The following is a 25,034-nucleotide window of genomic DNA, read 5'->3' on the forward strand; positions in this document are numbered from 1 at the left end:
AATCAGAATTATGCTAAATCAGGAAATGCCTCTCTTTCTGCTTACTTCCCTTTGTACTGCTTCCAATGACAAAGGAAACACAATCTACCTATCTCAAAAAACAAAACAAAACAAAACAAAACAACAAAAAACACCCAACACATTTAATTGACCTCATAGATGCCAAATACTTTTGTTTCTCAATTACTCTAGCAAAGGACCCCCTCCTTTTTCACTCACCACTGCAACATAAAATGCAATACATCTTGCACCTCTAATTTAGATACTGTACCTTTTGTATCCAAATATGTCACATCGAATCTACACTCATGGTTTATGGTATGTATAGAAAAGGACAAGCCATTCCTAGCTGCATTCCCTTAAAGCTGTAACCTCCATTTCTGTGTACCATGAAGGAAAAACTGCCTCATTTTCCACCCACCCCCACTGAAATAATTAAAAAAACAAGTTGGGATCTACATTTTTGTTCTTCTTCCACAGGCAAGGCTCTTCTAGCCACAACTTACCTAAAGGGCTAATTAAATGTGGGCAGTAGCAACAGAACTGTCCACTGGTTGAAGCAGAGACAAATCTACTCTGTTACAATTATGACACCGTACTCCTGAATGCCTGATACGAATGCTCCATACATGATAATAAAAAAAAGCAGGTTTTGAGTAACTACTATTTCTATAGAAACACACCCTCAACAAGAAAGCTTTTTTTGTTGTTGTTGGGGGGAAGGGGACATGAGCAATTAAAACTGAATCCCACAATGTAGCTTCATTCTAAATATGGAGAAGCATTAATGACATTTGGAAAATCAGGATTTTCCAAATTCTAAAAAAAAATCATCTAAAAGATGATACAAATCAGATGATTAGAGAAATTCAGGAATCTCCAAACAAAGGTATCCATGAACTTCATTGAGCTAGCTTTCTTTGTAACTTTCAGTCAGGCATTTTTTTCTCTGATTTTCAAATTGAGCATTTTTCATTTTTCCTTTTTTTAATATAATTTTATTCCCCCCCCATTACATGTAAAGGCAATTTTCAGTGTTCATTTACAAGATTTTGAGTTCCAAATTTTTCTCCCTTCCTTCCCTTATTCCTAAAATGGTAGGCAACTTGATGTAAGTTATACATGTGCTATCACGTAAAACATACTTCCATATTAGCCACAGATGTGAAAAAAGAAAAAAAACAAAAAAGAATAAAATAAATGAAAAAAGTATGATTCAATCTGCATTCAGAGTTTATCAGTTCTTTATCTGGGTGGAGATAGCATTTTCCTTCTTGTGTTCTTTGTATTTGTCTTAGATCCTTGTGTTGCTAAGAAGAGTTGGGTCATTTATAATTAGTCATCACATAATGTTGTTGACATTGTAAAGAATGTTTTCCTCATTCTGCTCATTTCATTTTGCATCCAGTTTGAACAAATCTTTCTAGGTTTTTCTGAAATCTTCCTGTTCATCATTTCTTACCGCACAATAGTATTCCATCGCATTCTTATACCACAGCTTGTTCAGCCATTCCCCAATTGATGGGCATCCTCTCAGTTTCCAATATGTTGCCATCATGGAAAGGGCTACTGCTATAAATAATTTTGCATCTGTAGGCCCTTGGGATACAAACATAGTAATGGTATTGCTGGATCAAAGGGTATGCAGTGTTTGGTTGTCCTTTGAGTATAGTTCCAAATGGCTCTCTAGAATGGTTGGATCAGTTCACAACTCCACCAACAGTTCATTAGTGTCCCAATTTTCCCACATCCTCTATTTATCATTTTCTTTTTTTTTTGTCATATTAGTCAATCTGATAGGTGTGACGTGGTACCTCAGTGTTGTTTTAATTTGCATTTCTCTAATAAAAAGTGACTTAGAGTATGTCTTCATATGCCTATACATAGCTTTGGTTTCTTCATCTGAAAACTACTTGTTCATATCCTTTGCTCATTTACCAATTAGGGAATGGTATGTATTCTTATAAATGTGATTCAATCCCTATATATTTGAGAAATGAGGAATTTATCAGAGACACTTGCTGTAAAGACTGTTTCCCAGTTTTCTGTTTTACTTCTAAGCTTGGTTGCATTGGTTTTGTTTGTGCAAAAGCTTTTAAATTTAATATAATCAAAATTATGTATTTTACATTTCATAATACTCTTTATCTCTTGCTTGGTCATGGACCTGTAATAATTTAACTTCTCCTTTAAGAATTTAGGTGCTATGCCACTTGGTGCATATATATTTAGTACTGATATTACTTCACTGTCTTTGGTACCTTTTTAGCAAAATGTAGTATCCTTCCTTATTTCTTTTAATTAGGTCTATGCAGTCAGGCATTCTCACTTCAAACCCACTGACCTAGTTTTCTGCTAGCAAGTGACCATTCCCAGAGGCAACAAGGCAACATGCTGTCTGAAAAGCTATTACACATACAAGAATAACCATCTGCTTATTCCCTGTCCTGCTGGAACTCAATCATCTCCTAACAGGTTAAAGAGAGCGTAAATCTGATACTCTCCTAAAGCAAGCTGAAATAATTCTCACTCACTGCCTGGGGTTCCTTGGATACAGTGCACTTATCAACCCATGGATGAGCATGATCGCTTTAATTTGGTGAGACCCAATAAAGATAAACATTTGCTTTTTAGAGTGTAACTGACTGTGTCTTCTCACATGATTGATGTTGAACAGTGCATTCATTTTATTTTCTGAATTTGCCCTATTCCATCAGATACTACCCCCCCCCCCCACTCAAGAATGCCTTCATAGCATCCAAAGAGAAACTCTAACAAAGCATGAGATATATTGACTCTAGCAAGTGACCTGGACTTTGCCCAAGACCCCACAGCAAGGTGTTTATTTGGCAGCGAAAATTCCGTTCTGATCCCCAACAATGAGTCTGTGTGTTCTTGCTTTACTTTTTAAATAACGAATTCTACTTGCTGGCACATATGCAGTACCAACCTGTTGATTCTTAAGGTCATTTGTAGTGATGGGCAAACTCCAACTTTATTTGTTTTCCAAGGTAGATTTAATCTGTGAAATCTGCAACAGGAACTGAATGGAGGGTGAAAGAAAGGTTATCTGTAGGGTAGGTTCTAATCATCCTATGAATGAGAATAATGACAGATGTTGGTAACTGTGTGGCTTTAAGAAAGTTTTATCCTTTATCCTTGTGGATCTCAGTTTGCTCCAGAGGCAGAGAAGTGGTGCAATGGATGGATGCTTGACTTGGATGGGTAGGTTTACTAGCTGCATGACCTAGGACAAATTTTAACATCTTGAACCTCAGTTTCTTCTGTAAAATGAGGTTAAGAGTATCTTGGTTCACAGGATTGTTGTCAGGATCAAATGTGACCATTAAACAAACCTTTAAGGATTAGGAGAGGGAAAAAGCATTATCATATAACCTATTATGTGCCAGGTACCATGTTAGGCATTTTTACAAATGATCTCATTTGATTCTCATAACATACCTTGGGAAGCAGGTACCATTATTATCCCCATTTTACAGTTAAGGAAACTGCGGCAAACAGAAATTAAATGACTTGGCCAGGATCACACCACACAACCTGATTTGAACTCAGGTCTTTCTGACTCCAGTCCCAGGGGTCTATCCACTGAGTCACTGTTGCATGGGGTGCAAACTGAAGCCTATATTGATGGCCATGAGAATGATGATGATAATGTTAGATCCACAGAGAGTCCACTGATTCATAGTGAATACCTACTTTGCCAGTTAAACAAGTAACACAGTTAAGTAAAAAGACATCCATTTTATCCTTGTCTGTAATAGAGATATATATTATAATATTTTAAAATTATACATAATTTTAATCAATTTAAATTATATATAATAGATATAATAGTCTCTCAGTACCCCCAACCAATTCTAAAACCTGTTGATCTGTACTGATACAGCAAGATCCCTATATCACTGAAATTATAGGTGAAATCCAAATAGAAACAGTATTAGCTGCAACTCTGCCTGTGATGGCCCCATGTGGACCAAGAGCATTGTATCCTCCTAATAAAAAAGGAAAGGGATTTTTATGAGAACTGGACCCTGCCTTTTGTGCTAACCACAACTGTGACTCAGCTAAGAAATAGCCCTGCAAGCTCCCAATGCTTGTTTCCCCATGTCTGTGGATCATGGAAGCTCTGGTCCTTGATCCTTATAAAGAGGGATTGGTGTGGGAATCCTGGCTTTATATTTAAACAGCACCTGTCTTCCATCCTACTTCTCAGGTGTGTCTACTGCTTTTCTATTCATCTGGATTTCTTGGCTTTGCAACACAGATGCTGTCAGTTTGTCTGCAGGGTTAAAAATCTCTATGCTTGTTTGCTCCCAATTAACAAAGGGGAATTGACTTGGCTGTTTCACAATGGAATGTATTCTCAACTCCATCCAGGAACTGGGAGGGGAGCTAGCCTTGCTGCTGGCAGGCAGCCGAGTGACTCCAACCTTTGATTGGGTATACTTTTGGTAGTGGGGGAAGGGATGCTTGGGCTCTAAGCTTTAGCTCCCCACCCTAAGCAGGAAAGAATCTAATCAAGTTTCTAATGCAGACACATTATAGAAAAAGCAGGGGCACAAAAATGCTAATTTTGTTAGGAAACAACTATGGCATGAGGACTAGGAACGTAGAATTATGGAATCATAAGAAAGAATGTCAGAGCTGGAGGAGCCTTGTGAAAGCAGCTAAGTCTAAAGCCCTCATTTTACAGATGAGGGGACAGATTCAGTGATCAAGTCACTTGTCCAAGGTCAAGGACAAGTTAGTGGCAGAGCCTGAATCTCAGTGCAGTGCTCTAGAAGGCAGCTATGCACAGAATATTGAACCTGGATTCAGGATGACCCAAGTTCAAAGCTGCTGTCAGATTATTACTAGTTGGGTGATCCTGGGCAAGCCACTGAGTCTAGGTCTGCCTTAGTTTACTCACACGTATAACAGGGATAATAATAACTCTCACCTCAAAGAGATGTTTTGAGGCTTAAATGAAACAACATACATCAAGTGCTTTGTAAGTCTTAATGATGACAACAGCTCTGATTTCTTAGTACTTTATGGTGCTACCTAACATTAAGGGAGGCAGGCAGGAGGTTTTCCATCACCTTTAAAGATATATGTTCTGAATGAAACTCTGCCTAAATTATGGAGCTTTTTCGGAGTGTCCACCATGTGCCAGGCATTGTGCTAAGTGCTGGTGATACAAACACAAAAGGGAAGCAATCTTCATTCTCTAGGAGCTTAAATTCTAAATGGGGAAAAGATGTCAGAGAGTGCCCCACAGTAGCCTTGCTGGACAGGACATGATTGGAGTCTCTAATGAAATAAGGTATTCACAAACGTCTAAATTTTCCTGTTTTTTTTAACCAGACAAAACATTATGTGTGGCTGCTGGTTCACTTGATGTAGGATAATCTGAGTTGGGCAGGTCTCCAGAGAACGATGACTCCAATCTCTTTAATACTGCCCCACTGGATCGGTGGCTATGGTGAGGCCAAAGATCATCCAGTTAGCTAGTACTGAGCCCAATTGTCTACCAACCCTGGGCAGCACTTGCTGGCAAACTTGATCTTGGCCCTTCAGGTCTTCTAGAAGAAAAAAAGCCTTCTGGAAGCAGAACAAATATGGGTGCAGGTAATTCCCAAGGAGAAAGCTCCCTCTACCAATGGAAATCAGCACATGCTCAGCAACTTAAGAGTCTTCAGAATGTTGCCTGTATACTGAAAGGTTAAATATCTTGTCCCAGATCACAAGGAGGAAAAGGGTGTGTGTGTGTGTGTGTGTGTGTGTGTGTGTGTGTGTGAGAGAGAGAGAGAGAGAGAGAGAGAGAGAGAGAGAGAGAATAGGCATTTATTAAGTGCCAAATACTATGCTAAGTGCCTTACAGAAACTATCTCATTTGATCCTTACAACCATCTTGGGAGGTAGGTACTAGTGTGGTCTTGTTTTATAGCTGAGTAAACTGAGGCAGGGAGAGGGTAAGGGACTTGCCCGGGATCACCCAGCTAGTAATTCTCTGAGGCAGGTTTTGAACTTGGGTCATCCTGACTCCAGGCCCACCTCTCTGTGCCACCTAACGTCACATATCCTTAAGAGTTAGATATAAGACTTAACCCAGGTTTTCCTGACTTAGATCCTGCCTTCTAAACCTTACTCCAAGCTACTCTTGCTCTTATAATGATGCTCTTTCCATTTTCTAGCTTTGCTTTTACTTTTAATTCTGTTTACATTTTCTTCATTTCTTCCCCTGAGCTACATAGCATTAGGTCTGTACTCAGGGAGGAACAGTGGGAGGTCAAAAGTGATTCCAGGTGGCACCCTACCTCCAAGCTGGGCCAGCCATTGAGAAAGACTTTTAAAACAAAAAAAATGTAATTTATCTCACTTCTGAGGGCAATAGTGAGTAAGGCAGTCAGTAAGTTTAAAGACACAAAGCAACCTGGGTCAAGATACCGGAAGAGGGGCTAGGATTAAAACTGAAGCATTTTTTCCAGCTCTTTCTCAGTTGGGTTTTGAAGGAATATGGAGGACAAACATGTCAGACACATCAAATGTAAGTTCCAAAATGCATTCAAAAGCCAAATGAATTGTTTTGAATTTTCCAGTGTTTTGGATTATCCAAACCACTGTTCTCCTCCACTGGTGCAGATAATTGAGAATGATAAATAAATAGCAGTCTTTTTATGTTCAAAGTTATAGCTGCTGACTGGCTTGTGATATTGATATGCATGTATGCTGAAAGCACCAGTGTTTTTTCCCCACATTGCAGGCACACAAAGAATGTCCCTTGGTTTGCAAAAGCTTTTTGTTCTAAGATCTTCAAGCTGTTTACCAACATTGAGGACAGCTCTGAACTGGGACATATCATGCAGTGCTTGGGATGGATGATTAGGAACTCCTACTTATGGGTTAAGAAGGCAGTCTTGCCCATAACTCTTTAGCAGGAAAAAGCATTGTGGTCTTGTGGACTCACATATTTGAGGATCTGGTGATCCCTGAGATTCTACAAAAGCCAAGAAAGCATGAGAATATCCAACACGATTAAATTATAAGCTTCTTTTAAACATACCATGTAGCTGAAATATCAATAACAATAGCTCTGCAGTACTGTTAGGTTTCCAAAGCACATTCATCACAACAGCCTCATGAAGTGGATAGTAAAAATATTATTATAGTTATTTTACACATCCAGGAGGCAGGGAAACTTGTTTAGGATCATGGCTAGTAAGGCAATGTTTGAATTCAAGTCCCCTGATTTCCCTTTCAAGTGCAACATTTTATTCGTTGTACCATGCTGCCTCTTAGAAATCACTTGGTGGCAGTGCCCTACTGTGAATTTGCTTGTATTCATGGTAAATTGTTTCACTGGTATCCCTGAATCTCTTAGTCTAACAAAAACCTGGTACTTATTTCATGATGATATCAAATATTAGGAAAAGTGCTCTGAAATAATCAGAATAGGACTGCTACCTAAGTTCCTAAATTATAATGACACTGAAAACCTTCACAAAGTCCCTACAAGGGGAATAAAAGACAATGAAAGGATTTTTTTAAACTATCCCAGCGAACACTGCACTTATCGTCACCTGAAGCATTGCCAAGGCAGCAAACCATGATCTCGAAGCAGATGTCAACATCACTAAGTCCCCAAATGGTAAATATCAGGCTCTTTACTCTAAGAGGGCCCTGCCAACATTGACTTTGGGCCTATTAAATCTGCAAGTGATGGCAATAGTGGCAACTGATTCGCAAGGGTGATTCTCTTTTATACTTTTTTAAACAACCTGCAAAATTGTATTAATTTTCAAATGTATTTTGTACCTCCCTCTTTAAGAAGCTAAAGCATTATGTAATGAGTTTTAGAGAGATTATATTAATGAAACCATAAGCTAACAAAAAACTTTTAGTTCATTAAGGGGTAGTTTTTAGTTATCTAGAAAACTCCTGTAGAATGCTGTATTGTCCAATGATGCTGGATAAAGAAGAGGTTAAAAACTCCCAAATAATCTCCTAAATTCTGCAAGAAAGAACTGAACCCCTAAATAGAGAAAAGGAATAAAATTTTATGTCAGCATTCTTTTTCAAATAAGCACCACTTAATTTTTTAGCATGTCAATTTTTTGATCCACAAATATGGATGAACAATATTAAAACATTTTGTACTGTAGGCGGTGAGAATTTTAACACTGATTTCATCAGTATGTAAAGTTATTTTTTCTTGTTTTTAAGTACACTGTTGGTAAGAATGTTAACAAAAACAAAAAAAGGTTTATTTAGATCTTCTGAAAGCACAAGGAGGCTCAAACAAGGCTGAAGTAGATGGAGTGGTGATGATGATGTTGGAGGGCAATGAGATGTGTAAACCACTGAACTCTTATTTTGTTTTTGTTTTCTCTTCTAAAGAGAATGAACTGGGTAGGATAAAATAAAGGTTGTGAGCAAAGAGTATAAACCCCAATAAGTAAGGAGATAGGTAGCATTCAATTTTTTCCAAGGAAGTCATCTCTCCAGAAAAAGCTGATCATCCTAGGATACCAAAAGAGCAAGCTGGCATATTTGTTGAACCACTGTTGATGATCCTTGAAAGACCTCAGAATTCAGAGAGATACTATCAAGGGGGAGAAGGACAAAGGCTAGCCCAATTTTCCAAAAACAGGAAAGCATGAGTCTGAAAACTACACACTTATGAGCTTAACTTCTATTCCTGGAAAAACTCTAAAACATATGATTAAGGAGATAGTTTGTAAATATTTAGAAAGGAAAGCAGCGATCATTATATGTCAGCATGGTCTTATCAAAAATAGTTCACTGCGGACTAACCTCATTTCCTGTTTTGATAGGATCTATAGATTGGTCAATCAAAAGAATGCTATAGATAGACACAAAAGGTGTGTCCCTTTCAGATTTCAGTAAATTTGTGGTTCTTAATTGGCAAATTATTAAGACAATAGGATAGGGCACATCCTGCTTAGACTGCGTTGGCATTTTGTAGAGAATAAGCCCCTTTTCAGCAGTGAGTGGATCATTTTATAGCTTTTACGAGATGAGGCTTTGAGTAGCTTATTTGCATATTAAAGGCCAGCAGAGACAAAGAAGATAGAGACTTCCTCTGTACCTTGTCCACAGTCACTTAATGCACAGACCAGTAGTAGAATCCTCAAGTTAACAAAAAGAGTGGGGAATCCTGAGTTCCAGAGCTATTTGGTGACTATTGGGTAGATGGCTGTTCATTCCTGGCTTTGGCCTAGTGGCAGAAACAAAGGTCTAGGAAATATACTGGATGGTCACAATAGTCAGGGTGAGGTCTCTCACAGAGGGTACCAAGCCCTAAATTAGACTGAGTTGCCAAAAGAAAAGATGACAAGTCTTGTATTGGAGGATCTGAGAGAACCATATTAGAGAGACTTCTTCCAGGCTTAGGCTAAGGGTTTCTGTTCATTGTGAAAGAAGAGAGCAGTAGCCTTGCTAAGGATTTAGCTTAGCATGAAGTTTGAGGTAGCTGCCTAATAAGGAGAAGATTCAGGTGGTCCAGTGGATTTGACCTATCTAGAAGTGAAGTGATGCTTGGTGAGGTAAGAGCACAGTTGAGCATCTTGTCCAACACAGACAATGTACCCAAGGTCTACACTTGGAGAAAAAACACACGAAAAGCTGACTGTAGTTCTAGAGCTGTAAGTTCTTTTGGCTACACATGTCCTCAACATGAGTGCTTCATCAGTACCACTCTGTTCTGTGCCTACTTTTCCTCTATGTTTGACAGAGTACACCACAGGACTGGGGAAGGGAATGTTTTGTAGCAACAGTTTTTTGTTTTGTTTTGTTTTTATTACTCCACCTCAGTAAAAGCCTTTCCTAGGGGCTAACTGTGTCTATTGGTTGATTATTAAAGAGAAGCATCTTATTAGGGGCTTGTGAGCTATAGTGTTAAAATTGCAGCCCCACAGAATTACTTCTAGAACTTGAGGTAGCAATGACTCTCTGGAGAGCCCACCTGTGAATAAGGTTACAAGCTGGGAGAGTGGTCCAGAGGGGATGTTATATATATTTAGATTTCAATCAAGTTTCTTAATGTTATGCTCACTGAAAAAAATATGGAGTGATATTACTGTTAGATGAATTCAGAGCTGGTTAAATGACTAAACTTTTTAAAAGTCACTAATAGTACCATGTTATCTTGGTAAAGAGGTGGTTCATAAAAAGCCACAAGGATCTATCCTTGGTCCTATGTCATTTAATATTTTTACCAATGACATAGATGGAATATTTATCAAACAGCTGATACAAAACTAGAAGGTAGCGATTGTGTTCAATAATAAATTGCAAACAGAATGAAAAAGAATGAGCTGAATCTAATATGTTAAAATTTTAATGAAGAAAAATATAAAGTTTTAGAATAAGGCTCAAAAATTCAATTTTACAAATACAAGATGGGAGAGGTGTAGATAGACATCATTCATGTGAAAAAATTGGGGGGTTTTAGTAGATTACCTCATCATTATAAGCCACTATTTTGAGCTGGGATTCAAAAAAAGGAATGTTATTCTAGGCTACATTTAGAGCCAGAGACTAGAACAAAAGAGGCAATAGTTTTATTCTTCTCTGGCCAAACTACTTCTGGAATACTTAGTTTAGATCATAAGTGAAGAAAAACAAAGACAAGCTGGAGTGCAGATAGGATGATGAGGGACCTGAAGACTATGCTATTAGGTGGATACACTGACAGAATGAGATGATGGTTAGCCTGGAGAAGAGAAGTATAGGTGGGAACAGGAGAATACTCTTCAAGCAGCTGAAGGGCTACCATAAGATTGGATTTGTTTTGCTTGGCCCAAAAAGCAACACTGTAAGTAACCTGCATAAATTACAAAGAGGAAGGGTTAAGCTTGATAAGACTTGAACTTTAGGAATAATCACTTTGTTGGCCAAATGGAGGCTGGGCTGGAAGTAAGGAGAAACTTGAGGCAGGCAGACCCATGAAAAGGCTATTGTAATAATCCAGACATGAGATGATGAAAAATTGAAATAGCTGACAGTTATAAAGCTCCTACCACATGCCAAGTACTTTACAAATATTATCTTATTTGATCCTCACAACCACCTTGGGAGAGAGGTGCTATTATTATCCCCACTTAACAGAAGATAAGTGACTTGCCCAGGGTCACACAGCTAATAAGTGTCTGATGCTACATTTGAACTTTGGTCTTCCTGACTCCATGCCAAGTCCTCTATTCACTTCACCACCTGTCCTCATTCTTCCCCTTCTACTCCCAGCCCAGAGAGCAGAACTAGAAATAGTTATGGAGCAGTATGACATCCTGTGTATACTCAGGACTTTAGAAGATTAGATTTCAAAAATTCTGAGAAAAGATAGATTTAAGCCCACTAGTCTAATGATCTCTAAAAAGTTTCCAAAAGGGAAATCGCCTCAGGTGTGATAGTAAAGAATATGAGAAAGAACATAATTCTGATTAAGTAATCACAAATTGTTTCACTGAAGGAGAAAAAGAAGTGTCTCAAGAGACTGATGTGGCTATAATGGGAGGTCATCAAGCAGCTCAGGAAAGAGAAAAATGTGTACAAAAAAGATGGAAGGAAGAGTAAGAGAGAGTGGTAGTGTGTGGTATTACATACTAGAAAGGCAAAATAGCAGACTGAGCTAAATGAGCTGGGTGATAAGAAGGACATTTAAAATAGCTATGAGAGAGCAAAAAGAAAAAGCAAGAAGAGAGAACTGTTTCTTGGAAAGAAATGGAGGGTAACTGTAGGACTGCAAAAAAAATATTAATTATTCTTTTCCTATTTTGTTTTTTTTTTTAATCAATTAAGGAAAATGAACTTTAGACTGGGAAGACCAGAACATAGATAGTTAACTGGAGATTAAAAACCAACACTGAAACCAAGATAAGTGAGGAGATTATAAGAAAACACCTAGTTGTTCTTAACAAATCCAAATCACCTGGTCCTGAAGGATTATATTCTAGGCTAGCAAAACAAAACAAAACAAAACAAAAAAACAGCTGCTGATCTTTGAGTAATCGAGGTGACTGGGATAAATGCCATGAAACTAAAGACAGGAAAATATTGTGCTGATTTTCCTACAAATAGAATCCTCAAGTTGGAAGGGTACTAGGAGACCATCCTTTCTAAAACGCATGAAATAAGTGGGCATCAAACCCAAGAGTTCCAGAACTGAGAAATCATCACCTTCCCACACATCACCTTCCCATTGCAATTCTGCATAGTTCTAATTATAAGGAAGGTCTTCACAACAAGCCTTTTTGCAACTTTCACAAGAGACTAGGAACAGTTCCTAGAAATACCTTCTAGTAAGGGATGAGTGAGGAAGGCACAGATGAGCCATGAAACACAGAACATGCGTTATCTCCCGGCATTCACTCTTCAAAACATGCTACTTCAGTTTACCCAAGCAAAGTCACACCACATTCAAACAGCTCAGGGCATCAGTCACCTCCCATTCAGATTCAGAAATCTGGGGGACTAACAAGTGACTGTTACAGATTTTTTGTTTTTAATTAAGGGGGTTATTCTTTTTTAAGTTGTACATGTAAAAATAGTAAGTTGGCTTCACTACACTGAAATAATCAGAAATGGTTCACTCGTAAATTGACTTCTCAGTTTTTCAAGATTCTTTTTCTGATTCTCTGCCTGAGCAAAATTTTATTTTTTAAATTTTTATTAAAGTTATTTTATTAAAAGTTATAAAATTTTATTAAGTCTGACTTCAGTGGGTTCTGTCACTTTGGCCTCTAATATGGCAGTAATGTGGATTATATGTACAGATCACTGAGGAAAAAAAACCCAGAACAAAACCTAACATATCACCACCATTGCCTGTGACACCTACATCTACCTCTCTTGAATTTCTGTTAAGTCAGGGCACATCCAGTTTCTTTCAAAAATTTACTTTTTGTGAAAAATCTCTCAATTTAAAATTTTCTAAATATACATTCCAGATGTTTAGACCTGGTTTTAAAGAGCTATCAAAAAGTTTTGCTTTGCTTTACATCCACATAATCATCTGTTAGAGTCAATAAGTAAGACAGGAACTTGGCAGTCTGACTTTTCATGGCAAAGCACCACATTAAAAGACCTTAGTTAAACTAGAATAAAGTAAATATATGATGAAAATTCCCAGTAGAAGATTCAACTACATGGAAGTTATTCACATGTAGGAAATTGAGCATTGGGCCAATCATAGGGGAATCACCTCTAATAGCTTGGAGATTGATGTATCAAAGGTCATTTTTAAAAAAGTGTGACCAATAAACATGATGAACATTTCTCTAAATATGCTTTAAGCTGTCATGATACATATCATCTCTTCGGTGCAGAGCTAAAAATGACCCCAGATGTCATCTAGACCAACTCTCACATATTGCAAATGAAGAAATGTTTCAATCTCACACTGTTAGTAGTAGTCAGGATCTGAATCTAGATCCAGTATTCTTTGCCTTATACTTTCCGGCCTCTTTCGTCATACAATATACTTCACTTATGGAATGATGCTTAACAACATAACATAACAATGTAAAGTGATCACAGCAATGTAAGAAATAGAACACTGCCTATCTTCCAATCTAATTATCAAATTTCAACCCATTCATCCAAAGTAAAGGCCAAGAAGGGCAAATGTAGACAGTGATACCATGGAAAGGGACAAAGAAGGTGGGGCCAGAATTCCTAAATTCCCCAAGGAGAACAAAAAATTGTTCAGGAATGTTCTGTTAAATTATGACAATGAATAAGTAACACTCTCACTTTCTCCCTACCTGGGGCTACTTTTAAGTCTTCCTGAATTCTTCTTGGGCTCACAGATAAAGTCTTACATAGTTTTTATTTGGAGATCCACTGTAATTTATATCCCAAGAAACACACTAAAAAAAGGTCATATCGTAGACATGTCACATACCAATATTTAAAATATACATCTTTATAAGTGGTCAAAATATATGAAGAAAAGATTATAATAGGGGAAACACTGTACATAAACATTTGGGGAAATGGTTAACCTCACAAATAAGTGAAGAAATACGTAAGAAAACAAACCATGAGATGCCATATCATACTCATTAAATTAGCAAGAATAAACAAATATGGAATCCAACATTGGCAAGGTCACAGATAAACAGTGCCACTCTGTTGTTAGCAGTGCAAATAAGTACAGCTCTTTGGGGAGAATGAAATTTGGTAAACAGTTAAGAGTCATAAAAATGGTGTCACTTAACCCAGTAAATCATAACACTGGGATAACCTGAAATGAATTAATGCAAATGAAAAAGAGCCAATCACAAATTTTTGTAGCTGTGTTATGTATAATAGCAAAAAGCAGACAAGCTCAATGCCTAATAGCTGGAGAAAGGGTAATCTCATTGTTGCAGACTGATGCAATGAAAGATTATATTTCTATAAGGATGATAAACATAAGCAAGACAGGTATGGAGAAAAGTGAACGAAAAGTAAAAGAAAGCAGGATTTTGTACAATGTATATCCAGTTCTGATCAATACAAAAATATGTTTCTATATCAATAGTATCAGGAAGGGTTAGAGTTAGCTTAGCTATTGATATTTGGATGCACATTATTTGTATTTTATTATAAAGCTGAGAAAAATACAATTTTTAAAAACCACGAATTAACCACATGGCTTCATATAGAAAGCATTTATGGTAGTATAATATTTCATCAAACATGCCTTAGCACACGTGATAAAAATTTTGAGTCTTGCACAAACAAATGTGGCATAATTGTAGTGAACACTTGGTTCATTGTTAAGGAGTATGGTAAAATGGTGGGCTTTTGATTTCAAAACTGAATCATGATATTCTAGATTAGCAGATGATCAACCATTGAGACTTAGCTAGAATTTGACCAATGTGCTCAATGTTGGTCAAAAGGGATGCTTTTTTAGCCCTGTGGGATATGATAGTTTTAGGTACAGATCTATTTTGCCTTAAAAATGGAAGTTTAAACTTGCCTATGGTACAGAACACAACTGACTTAGCAGTTAAAGGAGGCCTAGAAACCAACAAGGATAGGGAAAATCCCCAGCATGTACCCTTAAATTAGATTAGCCTATTAAAGTTAAGATAACCAAAACCTTCTTTATCAAATACATCCTAAAAAAAAATCTTCTCAAATTATAGATTTTTGTATTACAAATAAGCTGATCTTGAAAGATAACCAGACAAAAAATGCCCATCTGAAGTTCAAAACAAGGTAGCCAGGCAGGAACATCTAGGATTCTAATTTTCATGGCGGTCAGTTCAGGGAAAATATAGAATAAAAGGAGAAGTTTTTCTTTTTTTAAGGCCATTTCCCTTTGGGCAGGAATTTAACCAATGATTAATTTCAAAGAAACGAATAGACATATTTTGTGACCAGATGATGGGCAGGAATGCAAATGGTGCAGGAACAGGAGGGGAGAGATAAAGGTGAATGAATGTTCAGTAAATCTAGTAGATTAAAAAAATAAAGCAAAGTGGAAATACTCCAACACAATTATCATTAAACCAACTTGTTTCCCTTTTCAGTGAAACCCACTTTTGACTCAGGCAGCAGAAAAAAATAAATATCAATGGATATGGACAGTACAGGATTTGTATGGCTTGTCTATGCTTGTGTTTTTTAGTGGGAGGGAAGTATAAAAATTAAATTTTTATCAATTGAAAAAAGAAATGTTTAGAATACACTGTAGAAAACAGAAATTCCCAACCTAATGATTAATGTATCAGATTGACTCTCATTAAGGATTTTTTAAAAAAAGGATAAAAAATATGATACCCAATTTTTAAACCTTGTAATTTTGAAGGGTCCCATTTAAGGGAATTAGTGTGTTGTATGTGTGTGTGTGTATGTGTGTGTGTGTGTGTGTGTGTGTGTACATGTACACTTCCCCTACAATACAAATGGAATAATAATTGACATCTGCTTTGAAAAATAGATGCTTTCAGGCTTTCCTGAAAGGAAAACATATTCAAATGAACTCAGTCATTAAAAGATCACTATATGAATCATTACTCACCAAGTTTTTGGTCAAATCTCCATGCAGTAACATGTGCATTATGCCTCAGGTTGCTTTGTGGGGACAGAGGAACCGTGACATATATGGGCCCATCCACCACAACCGGGGTTCCATCGCTGCTGAGCAGGTGAACGCTGACTGCAGTGACAGGAGTTAGGTCATACTTGGTGTTATTCCCTAAAAATAAAAGCCATCATTTTTGTATATTTATATACAAATATATTTGTGTGTGTGTGTGTGTATGTGTGTGTATATATATATACATACAAATAAATGTATATATATACATACACACACACACATATATAATACATGCAAACATCACCTAGAGGCATGGGAGTCATGAAGTAACGTGGGGGCAGGGTCAACAGGGGAGGGTGACACTCTGAATGTCTGAAAATTGGAAAGGACATCAGAGTCCATCTCATCCAAACCTGGGAACCACAGGTTAGAGCAACAAACTTGAAGGAAAAGAGACGTTGGTTGAAATACCCCTTCAGACAACTTGTGACCTTGGACAAGTCACTTAAGCTCAGTAGGTGACCTCTGTTTCATCTGAAAAATGAGGATATGAATAGCACCCAATTCATAGGCAGTCACGAAGATCCAATGAAGCTGTATTTTATATGCGTTGCTATGCTTAAAGGATTACAAATCATTATTATTATTCATCTGTAAAAATGGAACATTTGTATTATTTGTCTTCTGGGGTGGTGGGATTATATAAATAGTAGCTAGCTGGTGTTAATGGACCACCTTAAAGTTCCATTCTTACAGTAGCGTTGGGAGGAGATGCTATAATCATCTCCATTTTGAAGATAAGGAAACTGAGGCAGACAGAGGTTGAGTGACTTGCCCAGAGTCACGTGGCTAGTAAGTGTCTGAGGGTGGATTTAAATTCTGGTTTTCCTGACTCCAAGTCTCCACCGTGCATGTGTCATTCATCATCATCATCAATCATCGTTACTGGGCAATAATGTACTGAGTTGCAACTACCTTTGGACAAGTACTAAAGTCTCTGTCAATAAATTCTTATACAAATTAAGTCCCACAATTGAATTCTGTGAGCAAAAAAAATGAGATTTTAAAAGTAAGTTCATTGAAAACTATTTCAATTTTACAAGAATTACTTCAAAATCTTGGCATTTCTACTCAGAGTAGTGAAACTTTGGAAGTGAAACCTTTGTTAACATCTTTTAGTCCCTGTTTCAAGGGTAGTGAATGCACCCACTGTTCTGCATTAGAACACATTTATAAAAGCTAACACTTTAATGATTTTCTAGTCTACATCCAAACTAGAGGCTGCAAGATAGATTATTAACACACTTTTAAGAATTAAAGGGCCAACTAGGTGGCACAGGGAATGGAGCACCAGTCTTGGAGTCAGGAGTACCTGAGTTCAAATCCAGTCTCAGACATCTGACACTTAATAGCTGTGTGACCCTATGCAAGTCACTTAACTCTGACTGCCTCAACCATAAATAAATAAATAATTAAGCAAGCCACTTTAGATTCCATTCTCCTGTCATATGTAACATGAGGATAAATATATTATTTCATAATTGCTCATCTTTTCTTCCAGTCTTAAGAACACATCAGAGAAAATAACAGTGAAAAGATTTCTATCAACATACATGATCACTAGTCTTTCCTGAAAGTGTATCATTATTTGCCTATTACAAATGTAACTCAAATTGGATTTAAATGTTATAGAATGAATTCAGTGTCAGTGCAACCACTAGGGAAAGCAATTTGCTACAGCATCTAATACTCTCTGACCCAAAGATCTCCCTGTGAGGAATAGACCCCAAGGAGGTCAAAGACTGAATGGTCCCCCAGCTCCTCCCTCTATCTCTCCCCCTTCCCTCCCTCCTCTCCCCCCAGCCCCTCTGTCTCCCTCCTCCCCTTCCCTTGTTTCCTCTCCCTCCCCTCCCTCTTCCTCCTTCTCCCTCCTCTCTCTCTCTGCTCCCTCTCTCTCACTCTTCTGCTCCCTTTCTTCTCTCTCTCTCCCTCTCTCCACCTCTCCCTTCATGCTCTCTGTCTCTGTGTCTCTCTGTTGTCTGCCTGCCTGTCTGTCTGTCTGTCTCTCTCAGTATTCACAGCAGCACTTTTTGTGATAGCCATGAAATGGAAACAAAGTAGATGTGCATTAGTTGGGGAATAGCTAAATAAACTGTGGTACATGACGATAATGCTAATGACTCTGCCATAAGAAATGGCGAATATGAATAATTCAGAGCAGCACAGGAAGCCGGCTATGCCTACCACTTGCTGAGGCCAATCCTATTTTGCTCCTTCCTCCCACTCTTCCCTCTCTAATAGTCACCCCTTCCTTGCCCCCATTCACTCTGTGTCTATACCGCCACTGGCTCCTTACCATCTGCCCCAAAACATGTATAACAATATAGTACAAAGAGCTCTGGATTTGGAGTCCAAGGCCTTGGGTTTGAGTCCTGGCTCTAGTGTTTATTCTCCATGTGGCCCTGGGCAAATCACTTAACTTCCCTGGGCCTCAGTTCCTTGAAGGGAGTTAGATTAGATGACATTCAATCAATAAGTATTCATTAAGCACCTACTATGTACCAAGCACTGTACTAAACTGGAGATGCAAAGACAGAAGTGAAACATTCCTTGCCCATAAGAAGCTTACTTCTAACAGGGAAAATGCAAAAACAAACCACGTATAGAAAAGATGGAATTGGCATGAGGTTTGGATCTTCTAAGTGATACAGGCTGGTACCTTCTCTACACCATTTTATAGCAGAGTTCTTAACCTTAACCTTTGGTGTGTCTTGGACCTCTTTGGCAGCACCTGGGGTGAAGCCTATGGTCCCCTTCCTGGTATGTTTGCTGCCTACAATTATAAATGAAGGAAATGCTGAATTTCAGTTAGAGGTTAGTAAAAATACAGAGGTAATTTTTTTATTGATCCAAATTCACAGACCCCCTGAAATTTTTCCATGGATGTTTGAGGATCTCAGTTAAGAACTCCTAATTTAGAGAGATGCTTAGGGTTCTTCCGAAAGTTCCCATAAATAGGATAACTCCTCTAACCCAGACATGCAATAACAGTTCAATGTGCACTAGACTAATGTACACGATGTAGTAGAGATAACAATGGATCTGGAGTCAGAAGTGATGGTCATTGTTCTTGTTCAGATGTGTCCAACTCTTCGTGACCCCACTGGGGGTTATCTTGGTAGAAATACTGGAGTGGTTTGCCATTTCCTTCTCTAGCTCATTTACAGATGAGGAAAATGAGGTAAACAGCACTAAATCCAAGGATTATATTTTGAAATTGCCCTTCTCTGCTCCTCTGTGGCATTTCAAATATGGTTAATAATCTTGTCAAGAGAAAATTGCTCTGTTCTCCTCCTAGATACAAACTGAGTGAGATTCTTTAGAGTTCATTTAATAAGTTCTAAAGTCACAATTTTGGGATAAAAGAGAAGGTGTAAACAAAACGATGGCAGAGTTTGATGACTACCTAAAATGCTAGCCAAGAAGGCTAATACATTTGTCCAGAAGATGCTGCCTCCTTCCACCCTCCAATCTTGTAGGAATACAGAGCAAAAAATCAAGCCCTGTATTTTATATATACATATATATATATATATATATATATATATATATACACACACACACACACGCTACTCAGTTATTATACACACACACACACACACACACACACACACACACACACACACACACACACACACTACTCAGGCCTTTCTCAGAGAGAGTTTTTAAATAAAGCCCTATTCTTCTTAAGCAAGCATCTTAGTTATTCTAGTAGGAAACAAAGGTTAAATATAACCTTCAAAAGACTTTCTCTTTCTCATCTCTCAGATAATAGAAGACTGAAATAAAGCAAACTAAAAGAAATAATCAATAATTCCCCTTCTTTATATTCTCCTTCTGTACCCAACTGGCTCAGATTTCATAATTTATTTAATAGCTACTGGAAATGGAGTCTATACAAAAATTTTAATTAATGAGCTTTAAGTAATGTGGGAATCTCTCCCAGTTCAAGGTTTTATAATGATATTTTTTAATGATGAATTTTGATAATTCCCAGACTTACTATAATTGTGTTATAATTAGAGAATCTCACCTTCTAAGCCCTACTTTCAAAAAGGAAAATGCAACATTTGTTGTAGTACACTTACTTAAGACCAATCACAAGTCTGACAGCAAAGTACTATGTAATAATAACGGCACTGACCGTATAAAAAATTAAAAAGGGAAGAAACATTTTTTTAAAGAGAGGGAGGACTAAGAAAAAGCCTGAACAACAAAATCTCCGTATCACCCTGGGTTCTATCAAATAGTTTCCTTTAACCAATATGTAATGGGTAAGATCTCACAGGGTTAGGAAACTCCTCTGGGCCTCCTCAGTTTTCATTTAATATGTAGGGGCAACTGAATTTAGTTCTTTTGAAGGTAAACAAAATGTCACCCAAAGAAAACTACATATATTCACCTGACTGGATTGGGGTCAATATTCTCCTTTTATATTTTAACTAGTCTAATGAGTGCTTCTATTTTAGCCAGTTCTGGTCGTGAGAAGAAGACAAAAAAGAGAACCCAAGGCTCTTGATTTCCCGGCTTTCTGATGTTCTGGGTTCTTGATTCATCAGAACAGGAATAAGCAACTTCCAGTGCATTTGGAAGGGCCAAGCTGTGATACAAGACCCCAGTACAAGGGCCAAGGCCACTTTCTAGTCTTTTCCTGATGAGATGGAAGTGCTTTCAAATTTCTATGGTCTTAGTGGTTCTAACTTGGAAAGCTATCTCATTACCTTTCTTCCTAAATACACTTACTGCTAACTTCCCTACTTTTATTACCACCACCCCAGTCTCTGTGATTTTAATCTTGGAGTCACTCCTTACTCTCAATTGCACCCCCATATCCAATATTACATTACATGTATTCTGTATACTTATTGCACCCACTTATATAATACACATATGCATATATATGTATATATGTATGTGTGTGTGTGTATACACACATACCACAAACATGCATTTACTTCATCTCCTCAGACAGAATATAAGCAGTTCAAGGATAGGAACTATATCTTTTTTGTTTCTGATACCCCAGCAATTAACACTGCCTGGCATACAGAAGCTGCTTAAAAAAATACCTGTTCAAGTGAAATAAGTCAGAATGCCAACTGCAACCAGGGCTTCAGTCCAGTTCCTTGGACTTCAACCAGAAAGCATACAGAATATGGCTTTGAAATTAAATGGCAGATAATAACTGGCCAATTAGAGACACCCCCCCCCCCTCCCCTGTTTAAAGCAAAGGCAGTAGGGAAAAAAGGAAAGAGAAGGAATGAGAAAGAGGGAGGGTGAGAGATCCTTACCACCCAATGCCCCATGACAGTGGGGCACTAGAACTTTGGGTGGCTTTTCTCTGAACTAGACCAAACACACCCCTTTCCACTCCCAGTGTAGAAAGATTTCTAAGTGAGTGGGGATGGATTTCACTATACTTAAAAAAAGTCAGGAAGGCCCCTTTCCAATGCAACAATCCAGCAAGTAGGAATAAAGGTTTCAGCATGAGAAAGAAAATGAAGAAGTAAAGAAACCTGAATTTGTATTTTCATTTTTTAATTTTAAAACTGCTAGCTTCTCCAGTATTTTAAAATATAAAAAAATAATTCCTCTATGTTGAATTGAATTAGTTTAGGTTTTCCCCCCAAAAGTGTGGAGTCTCCTTCTTCAGTTCTTGGTATTAATCAGTACAGAATAATGGAGAAAGAGACATCCAATAAATACATCTCTTTAAAGAAAACTGATAAAAAGACACTGAAATGAAGCATACAATGGACCAAACTGAAAGTCCTAATTTGTTCTCTTGCATTTTAAATATCTACCTACTTCTGGAGACCTTTTCTTTCATTAACCTACAGTTTTTCCTATTTATAGTGACCCAACATATTCAAGGACCAATATGCAAAATCATGATTAAAAAGATAAGAGATTCAAATTACCTGTTCCGTTCCCATCTAATCCTCGTAAATATGGGAAACTGTCCACTTCTGCCGGGGTGCTGGAAGCTGTGAGAAAGGGAGTCAGGTCACTGTAGCTGGTGTTCTCCGGCAGCTTCAGGGCTCGTCTCTGGAAATGAACCCGAGGCTGTGGCCGAGCACCTGCAAAAATGAACCACTGACTTATTAAAGGAGCAGCTTCCATTTTTAGAAAACGGAAACCAGCAAGTCAGTGCCTCTTGGAAGGTTCAGTACCTCCCTTCCCTTCCCCCCCAATTCCTCTTCCCCATCATCGGACACAAAGATGTGACAACATACTATTATGTGGCTAGAAATAATAGCCCATTGTCACGGTTGTTTTCTCACAGGATGTTATTTGCTTTTTTTTTTTTTTTTTTAAATAAAACGCTTTCCAGGATTTATTTGTGAATTTTCTCCTTGCACAACATTTGATGCTAGATGTGAGTAAAATTATGCATGGAATGGATGGCTAATCTATTAAAAAAACAACTCTGTGCAAGATTTAATACTGGAAGGAACACATCCTAAACAAATCTCCTGATTAAAATCTACTTTACTCTGAACCCATGTGCAGATCAAGTTGGAAAAACAGAAAAAATGGAAGTGTTGCCATGAAAAGAGCTCTAGCTACTTACTGGAGCCGATTATTAGGAAAGAGTGGCCTTTTGCCATCAGATATATCTGGACAGCAAGCTCATTCTAATTGGGATAGATTACATTACAAAGTTTATGATGAGATTTCAGAGACTATGTATCCTTTATCATGTGTGTTTCCCCTAAAGGAGAAGGTTGAGCTTCTTTAAACCTCTCTGGGGTGAACAACAACTTTGTATAACCATCTATAGTCTTATCCTTACTTCAGGTGGTGTTTTAATTGCTATATCTATGCTAGAAGTAACCATGCTCCAGTAATATGCCACTAACGTAACACGAAATTATTAGAACCAGAAAAGTCCAGTCATTCTCTGAGAGGCATCAAAGGTTTCAAAGATGTACTTTATGGCCTCCCTCAGATTTGTGGGTGTTATTACGCGAGGTGCTGTTTCCTTTTGCCCTACAGATGTTCTGAGGGTTTCTTGTTGTTGAGTTGTTTCAGTTGTATGAGACTGTCCACGGCCCCATTTGAGATTTTCTTAGCAAAGATGCTGGAATGGTTTACTATTTCTTTCTCTAGCTCATTTTACAGATGAGGAAACTGAGGCACACAGAGTTAAGTGACTTGCCCAGGGTCACACAGCTATTAAGTGTCTGAGGGTAGATTTGAACTCATGAAGATGTCTTCCTGATTCTAACCCCAGTGCTCTATGCACTTATGGCACCACCTAGCTGCCTTCTGAGGCTTCATTACCCTCCAAAGTTAATCTCTGATGAAGAATGGCTCAGGAGAAAGAGCACTGGCTTGGGGTTCAAATTCTGCCTTTGATTCTCACAACCTATGTGACTCTCAAAAGTCATTTCCATGTCCTGGGATAGCAGTTTTCTCATCTGTGTAAAGATGGATGTGGGCTAAATGGTATTTGAATTCTCTTCTGACACTAAAGTGTATGATCCCAGCTGGGCACTCAGTGTTAAGAAAGGAAGAGGGTAGAGCAGAAAGCATGCTTGTTTGGGAGGCAGTTGTCCTTGCGATCTCTGGGACCTCTACCTCTCTGGTCCTCAGTTTCTTCATCTACACAATAACAGAGGTGGACTAGATGACGCCCAACATCCTTTCCAGTTCTCTAGGATCCTCATGACTTCAGGAGATGGTCAGGGGAATGAACTTAACAAGAGTAGGAACTGGCTAGAGTTCGGATAGAATCATGGAATATCAGAAACTCTAAGAAGGCTTAGAGATCCATCTACTTGTCTCATTTCATAGCTGTGGGAATTGAGGTCTTGAGGTCAAATCAAATCTAAAACTTCTAGTTTGGGAGCAGGGTTCCTGGACCATAACATGCCCAGTCAAAGTGTCAAATCCCACCAGGCAATTCCAGTAAGGAATAAATCTGGCCTTCTGATCTGTGGAACACAGGCTAGACCAAAATCAAGTTTGTGTTCTAAAGTGTGACTAACCTGAAGATTAACTAGGTTATCATGTTAGTCCTGTTTCAAATATTAAAGAACTTTCTCTCTGTTCCAAAAACTAACACTTCTCTAAATAGTAGCCATCTGGACTATATTAACTCAGAACTAAGGAATTACAAAATCTCAGCATCTTAGATCTTCACTACCATGTAGGCCGACTCCCACCTGATGCATTCATGAAATTCCACCACAAACTTCTGGACAACTTCGGTCAACCTTGACTCCATCCCACTTTGCCTTTTGATTCTCTTAGGCTTTTTACAAAATTCTGAGGACAAAAATCAGATTTTTTCATCTCCCTTCCTATCCCTTTAGTTCAGTCTGTATAAAGTTCAAGATTCTTGTATTCACCATCAAGACTGTGAGCCCTTCCAATCAGCTGTTGTTGGCTTCCCCCACACCCTTTCTCAGCTTCCTTCTCTCTGCCTACACATGCTGCTTGTTCTCTTTGTTTCTTTTATCCATACTGCTTTCTGAGACTGAGTCTCTCTTTCTTTGGCAATCAACCATTGCCCTCTATTTCCCCCTCCCCAAAAACCTACTCAAGCACTTATTTCTATGAGTCTTTTCAATGACACTGAATCTGTTGAGATTTGAATTACTTTCCTCCAATGTATTTCAGTGCAAACAGTACTGTCTGTGTTACCCACTCCATAAACCCTGAGGGCAAGGGCTGTGTGCAATATATACCAGGGAGTAAAGAACATTGCTAACATTTGGGAAATAAAACCAAAGGCCTTTTTTTTTTTTTTAATGCAACAGGACAGACTAATCTTGTCCTCTTTCAGGACAAAGTAGAAGGCTAAATAAAACTAGAGTGTGTACTGGGGTTAAACATCTGTCCATGTCAGCACTATTTATACAACTTATCCTACAGTCCTTATATTCCATTAGGAAAATCCACACAA

At 38.0% G+C, this 25,034-nt stretch overlaps 1 protein-coding gene across 2 annotated transcripts in view; it reads right to left on the reverse strand.

Moving 5' to 3' along the window:
• The window catches only part of FAM171A1 (family with sequence similarity 171 member A1), a 180,682-nt gene that overhangs the window by 33,829 nt on the left and 121,819 nt on the right, over nucleotides 1–25,034 (reverse strand). For both annotated transcript variants that reach the window (XM_072651606.1, XM_072651605.1), the window contains 2 exons: nucleotides 22,042–22,200; nucleotides 16,040–16,216 (listed from right to left, as the gene is read on the reverse strand). In XM_072651606.1, the coding sequence (XP_072507707.1) occupies nucleotides 16,040–16,216; nucleotides 22,042–22,200 (336 nt within the window). The remainder of the gene's footprint in view (nucleotides 1–16,039; nucleotides 16,217–22,041; nucleotides 22,201–25,034) is intronic.

The sequence above is a fragment of the Notamacropus eugenii genome, chromosome 3 (assembly GCF_028372415.1).
Source record: "Notamacropus eugenii isolate mMacEug1 chromosome 3, mMacEug1.pri_v2, whole genome shotgun sequence".
NCBI classification, from domain to species: domain Eukaryota; kingdom Metazoa; phylum Chordata; class Mammalia; order Diprotodontia; family Macropodidae; genus Notamacropus; species Notamacropus eugenii.